Raw genomic sequence first — 6,888 nt, forward strand, 5'->3', positions numbered from 1 at the left:
ACTTAAGATGTGTCTGCCTGGTTCAGAGTGACATCAAGACAACCAGGGTCTGATGACAAGCCAAAGCATGTAAACTGCGAAATACTTTCAGTTCCACTCAGGATGACTACAGAGTAGTTTCTTCCTAGTGGGGAAGAGCGGGGGTTAGAGAGGATAGAAGTGAATACGGGTGGTCATCAACTCTGATCCCCTCAGCTTCCCAAATAAGAGTTCTTGGTAAAATGAAGGTTCTGATTCAGCTCTTGTGTGGAGCCAGAAAGTCTATGTTTCTGACCAGTCCCTAGGTGAGGTCAAAGGCTTTGGTCTACTTTTTATTGGTAGGTAAAGAGGAAGCCGAGAGAAGATGAAGTTTCTGTTATCTTTGAGGGAGGGGGGGCTGGGTCAGAGAAATTGGACAGGGAGTGAATGGAAAGGAAATTAGGTACTCTGGGTTTTCACAGAAGAAAAAGAAAATCTGTGTGTAGATGTAAGAAACTCAGAGTGAGTTCACTTCTAGAACCAGAATGTACAACTAGTAGCTGAGCAATAACATCACACCAACCAATAGCTGGCCAGTGCTTCAGCTGCCTGCTTGCTTCTCCATCAGATCATCTGTCCAGAATCACAATAAGTTAGACCCAAACCAGAATATGTCCTGCCCTCCACAGAGTCCATTAGCTCTCACTGAACTGCGAACATTTACAGTAGGTGGCACTCTTGCCTCTCACTTAAGAGATTAGCTGATATGTAACAGAAAGCCAAATACAATACATTTTCCTTAGGTCCCATTTTCTTCACTATTGTGGGAACTTAGTGATCTCCCTCTTCCCTCCAGTGCAGACGTGCATGCTGTACTTCACTGATGTCTGGAGTCTCCTCCAGGACCATAGGCAACCTCTTGATCATCGGTTCTCATGGGGTGGTCTGCAGGCAGTTGAGCTTTGCCAAGTCATGCCATCATACCTGCCTATCTATTTCCTGTTTAAAGACAAGCCAATTGGTCAGGTCAATTTAACTTCTCCTGACCTGCCATCACTTCGAGTGGGACTCCTCTCTCATCTCCCTCATCCACCACTGCCCCCCCCCCTTTCCTTCCTTCCTGAAGTCCTTAGGGACAAATGGTTTTTACGAAGACTCTACTCCAATCTTCTCCCCACAGCAGCATCCAGCTTCATATGAACCAAAAAAGGCATGTCCATCTCACCTTTCACCTTTCACCTCTCACCTCACATCTCCCTCTATCTATTTTCTTTGCTGAGTCTCCAGCAGTTCTGTGGCCTAAAAAAAGTCCCACAAGTTGGCTTACGCCAATGTGTCCTTTCTCTGAACTTTTCCATTATACTCCTTTCGGGTTCTAAAAGTTTCCAGGGCAGTGCAGCTTGGGAGTAGGCATTGGTTTCTCTGGGGTTTCTGTAACATGACAAGGCACTCTCACCTTCCTACTTATAGCTCCCTCCCAGCACCTAACTCATATTCCTTAAATATCTTGACCACTATAATCTCCCAAGAGCCATTGCATTTGCCCAGCTTCCTTTCTGGTCCCTGAAAGATCCTAGAGAGGTCATTGAGAATAGAGACATTGTTTGACTCTTGAGGCAGTTCAAAACCCCTTTTCTGACTCTGGGAATAGCACCCATGGGAGCAGGAACTAGATGAATGTCAAAGAGGTGACTCAATGGAGATCCCAATATAAATGAAGACTAATAAAAGGTGTGTGACCATCAGCAACAATCTTAAAAAAAAAAAACCTAGCAGACCAAAGAATAAGGGTACTGCATGGGGCAGGCAGGCTTTAGGGGGATGGTGTAGCAATTAAGGAGGTTGTAGCAACTATGGTGATGGTAGTCACTGCTCTGGTTTAGAAACTCACAGAAGCACAGTACCAGAAGGAATCCTAGAACATTACTTCAGTCCACCTCCTTAATTGGCTGAGAAAGCTGAGATTCACAAAGGTTGCAGCCTGCACATGTGAACAGTGGAACAAAAACAAAGGTCTAAGTTCCAGATGTCCAGCATGGATGGCCAGTTCCAGATCCTAGCATCCACCTCTCCAGGATTATCACTGCCTAGCAAGCTGGAGGCTGGGTGCTGTGTCAAAGCAACGGAGTTTCCCCTTTCTGTTTCCTCTTTCCTAATTCTCAGGTTTTCTATTTCAGTTGCTGTTTCCATGAAGAGGCAAGCTTATTTCAATAGGACTGCATACCTACCATGCCCATTTACAAAGGCTCAGAACATAAGCCTGAGTGAACTAGTAGTATTTTGGCAGGACCGGAACAAGTTGGTTCTGTATGAGCACTATCTGGGCACAGAGAAACCTGATAACGTGAATGCCAAGTACCGGGGCCGCACAAGCTTTGACGGGGAAACCTGGGCTCTACGACTTCACAATGTTCAGATCAAGGACATGGGCTCATATGATTGTTTTATACAACGAAAAACACCCACAGGATCAATTATTCTTCAGCAGACAGAAACAGAGCTCTCAGTGATCGGTATGTGGTCAGTGCTGTGTTTAGATTGTTGGCTGCTCAGATGAGACTAGAAACGAACAAGGAAACATTGAGGGTGGTTATTGAAACAGACTGGAAAAGAAGGCAGAAGAGAGCCACTTCTAGGAAGTCCATTTGGAGGGAATGTGGGGTCTGAGCGTGGGAAACTGAAAGCCCTTTGTACTTGGATGGTTTGTTTCTTGCTCTCCTTGAGTGTGACTTGATTCAAATGTGGCTACAGGGCTTCCATTTAACAAGGTGCTAAGTGTGTGTTTTCATTGTGTGGAAGGCACCTTTGGAGAAACAGTGTGTTTTAAGAGAGGCACAGAGCAGCCTTTAAAACAGACCGTCTGTTTATTATAATATGTGTTAGTACTACAACTTAACTCATGACTGCAAAAGATACTGCTGATGAAGCTGAGTGGAATCTAGTAATTCTCACCAAGCATCAGCAGAATGTTCAAGGAACATAGCAATATCGCAAAACTCAAAAAAGGGTGACATGCAAATGACTTCCATTGTTAGGAAGAATACATGGCACTATTGTTTTGGTTATGAGTCCAGCCTTTAGTGGCTGAACCCTCTCTCCAGTTTCATACTCAATTATCAATTAATATGTAGAATGTACACATGTGTCAGATCCAGGATCTTTGTGACAGTGCACTTCTGTCCTAAAAACACCAGTGGAAAACAAAGAGGAGAGAGTTTTGAATTTGCCCCCGTGTGGATGAATGGTTTTCAGCACAGTAGTCCTCAACCTTCCTAATTCTGGGACCTTTCAATCTACTTCCTTATGTTGTGGTGACTTCCAACCAGACAATTATTTAACTTCTACTTCACAGTGGTAATTTTGCTATTGTTATGAATCATAATGTAAACATCTGATATGCAGAATACCTAATATACGAACACCCCAAAGGGGTCGCAACCCACGGGTTGAGAACCACCACTGTTATAGTGCATAAAGTTAGACTCTGGTAGTCATGTCAAAAACCAACATTCTGTGATTGTAAACACAAAGACCTCCTTATGACTCCTACACCTAGGTTCTTAAAGATGAGACCCAGAGCATGCAAGAACCATAAACCCTGTGAGTTCTTGATGGAAATCTATCTCATCCCTCAGTGGCAAGGTGAAATGTTTTCCTATGGGAATGTAGGCCAGATCGTTAGAGCAAGTCTCCATCGAGACCCCAGTTCTTAGAGTAGTCGCTTCACTATAGACTTTGGTAAGATAATTTTAGCTAGCCTATCTCTCAGAGAGCACTCTCTAGGGGAGCAAGTAGACATCTTGAAAGATAAATTTAGGCTTATTATGTAGCCCTCACTATGGGCTGAGGCCCACACAGTATACACCTTGCAATGGCCAGATCTACTCAAGTCAGGGAACTGGATATCAGTCACTTGCTGTTTCTTTGTATAGATGGCTACATTTAGGTTGACTGTTTCCATCCCTTTCTGCTTCTAGCCAACTTCAGTAAACCTGAAATAGAACTGGCTCAGAATATAACAAGACATTCTGGCATAAATTTGACCTGCTCATCTAAACAAGGTTACCCAAAACCTAAGAAGATGTATTTTCGGATAACTAATTCAACTAATGAGTATGGTGACAACATGCAGATATCACAAGACAATGTCACGGAACTGTTCAGTGTCTCCATCAGCCTATCTCGTTCATTCCCGGATGGTGTGAACAATATGACCATTGAGTGCATTCTGGAAACAGAGTCAATAACTATCTCCTCCAAACCTTACAATATAGGTAAGGCTGCTACCTTAGATTATTTATTTCACAAGGTGCTGTATGCAAATCTTTTATCCCAATTATCCAGTGTTCACTGCTTGCTGAAAAAACCTTCCAGTAGGCCACTAGGAAGGAGCCAAATAGAAGATTCTTTTTACATTTGCATGACCTAAGGTCCAAGAGTCTATGAAACTGAGCTATCCTTGAAGAAACATGGTCTTAGCCCTAAAACTGACCCAGTCTTTGGAGCTACTCTTGGATGGAGGACAATGAGATGCTGTGGACACACAATAGAAGATATCTCCTAGCAAGAAGCTTTCAACTGACTAAAACACACGCACACACACACTCACACATATAGTATACATATATATGCCTGCCTCCAAATAGTACTTATTATGCATATGGACTCATTGTAGTCATTGTTGGCTATAAAGCTGAAAACTCAGATAGAAGATATCTTCTAGTTCTGGAGAGTCTCTAAAAACTCAAAAAATGTCTTCTAGTTCTTGAGACTCTCCCAGGAAAATAAGAAATCCACAATGTACATATATGACAAACCAAGTTTTTTTGAAGGTAAAATTCAAGTCTAAATTATAGCTCATGGAAACAATTGCCTAAATTTGAAACAAGTTGATCATCAGTTCTGTGAGTATTCAGAGGTAGGCAAGATCTTTGAAAGTCAGGTAAGTCTTCCTAAAGGCACTTGGGCCTTATCCTACTGTAAAACAGACTATTGGACTTAGTAAATAAAAATAGAAGGGAGGAGGAAATAGAGTTCCATATGAAAACCCTTCATGTTTGCAGTGACTTTGTGCATGCTCAGCCAGTGAGAGAACCACAGCGAATCAGCTGTACCCCAAAGGAGAAGGAGATATGTTCAAGACTGACTCAGTGAAGGCATCCTTGCAGCATCTTCTTGATGTGTTTCCATGGTGATGTAAGAAGAGTTTGAAACTCAGTGCCAGCTTTGCCCCATAGAGAGCTAACCTACACCTGTACCTCACTTGTGACAAGCAGCCATTCCTCCTAGAATGAGGGCACTCTGCTCTCACTTGGTGCTCGCTCATCACTCATTGCTGTTTATTCTGAGGCTCATCCCCTCCCCGATCTCACCCCAACCCCACAGCCACCTGCCTTCTGCTTCTATGGCCCCTTCTCCAGCCCTTTATGATTTGCTCCTTCTGATAGCACCCATCTACCTCTTTCTGCCTCCCCTTGCTTTGCCTCATCCTTGATGCTGGTGCCTCCCCCAGTAACTTGGCCTATGGACATACTCCGAGAAACATTCCCATGACTAGTTTTACAACTGAACCTACCCCCTCTTCCAGTACTGATTCCCTTTTGCTCAGATATCTCAGCCACCCAGCTGTCCTAGTTGCTTCTACTGAACCATTTCCTAGAAACATAGAAGACACTCTAAGCTGTACCTAAAGCTTATCACCTTCAGATAACCACCAGCATCAATCTCCCCACCCTTGTCTACAAGTGAGCAGGTAACACCATAAGCTCAGCATGACTCACCTCTGCTAGTTAACTATTTTAGAGCTTGCCCAGATACTACCTTCAGAAATACTTCAGCCCTGGGTACCTCATCCAAAGGGCTTGCATATCTGTGTCCCTAAATCTATGCCCTGACCAGAGATAGTTAGCTACTATCTTAGTTAAGGTTTTATTGCTCTGAGGAAACACCATGACCACAGCAATTCTTGTAAAGAAAAACATTTAATTGAGGCTGGCTTACAGTTTCAGAGGTTTAGTCCATTATCATCATGGTTGGAAACATGGTGGTATACAGGCAAACATGGTGCTGGAGAAGGAGCTGAGAGTTCTACATCTTGATCCACAGGGCATGGCTTTAGCACAGGAAACTTCAAAACCTGTCTACCCAGTGACACACTTCCTTCAACAAGGTGGCACCTACTCCAACAAGGCCACTCTTCCTAACAGTGCCACTCTTTATGGTCAAGCATTCAAACACATGAATCCATTACTATTCAAACCACCATAGCTACTGAATCTTTTTATGTATCAGAAGGCAGAAGTCTCTATATAAGAGCCATAACCTCCTTTATTGGAAATCCCAAATAGATTCAAGTGAGACAAACAGGGACACACTCAAAAGGTATTAAGTATGGTCCACAATGCCAATAATTATTTTCCTTACTATTCTAAGAAGAGGACACATGCCTAAAAATTATATCTAAACTATGGTATATTTTGATCCTATTTTTTTTATAATTCAGGATTAAACATAAAGACTGTTTCTTTAAATGTCTATGTACTGAACTACTTAGTTTTCCATTAATTTCCGAGACTGCAGTTTCAGCTTTCCTATTCTAGGAAGTAATTGCTGGCCTTCAGGGATCTGATTCTCCAGGGAATGAAGAAATAGCAAAAGTTTCCTAACAGAGGAGGCATACTGAAAGGCAGGGCAAGGAAGCCTGGGGTTACTTCAGTAAAAATAATAATCAAATACTTTGAAGTAGTTGTTATATTTGTCCAAATGAGCTGTGGTCTAGAAAGTGAGTTCAAGATGGTGGTGGATGGAAGAACCATTATCAAAGTTCCTCTAGGTTTCCAGTTGTTGATTTCAGTTTTTTATGGCCCTAGAACCCAGGGAGGGGGAGAGGGAGGGAAAGGGAGAGGGAGTCAGTCAGAAGGAGGGAGGGAG

General features: G+C 42.9%; 1 protein-coding gene across 2 annotated transcripts in view; it reads left to right on the forward strand.

Annotated features, from left to right (window-relative positions):
• Window positions 1–6,888, forward strand: part of Cd86 (CD86 molecule) — a 62,984-nt gene that overhangs the window by 42,886 nt on the left and 13,210 nt on the right. For both annotated transcript variants that reach the window (XM_028752235.1, XM_028752236.1), the window contains 2 exons: window positions 2,136–2,471; window positions 3,936–4,232. In XM_028752235.1, the coding sequence (XP_028608068.1) occupies window positions 2,136–2,471; window positions 3,936–4,232 (633 nt within the window). The remainder of the gene's footprint in view (window positions 1–2,135; window positions 2,472–3,935; window positions 4,233–6,888) is intronic.

The sequence above is a fragment of the Grammomys surdaster genome, unplaced genomic scaffold (assembly GCF_004785775.1).
Source record: "Grammomys surdaster isolate TR1022 unplaced genomic scaffold, NIH_TR_1.0 125889, whole genome shotgun sequence".
In the NCBI taxonomy this organism is placed as follows: domain Eukaryota; kingdom Metazoa; phylum Chordata; class Mammalia; order Rodentia; family Muridae; genus Grammomys; species Grammomys surdaster.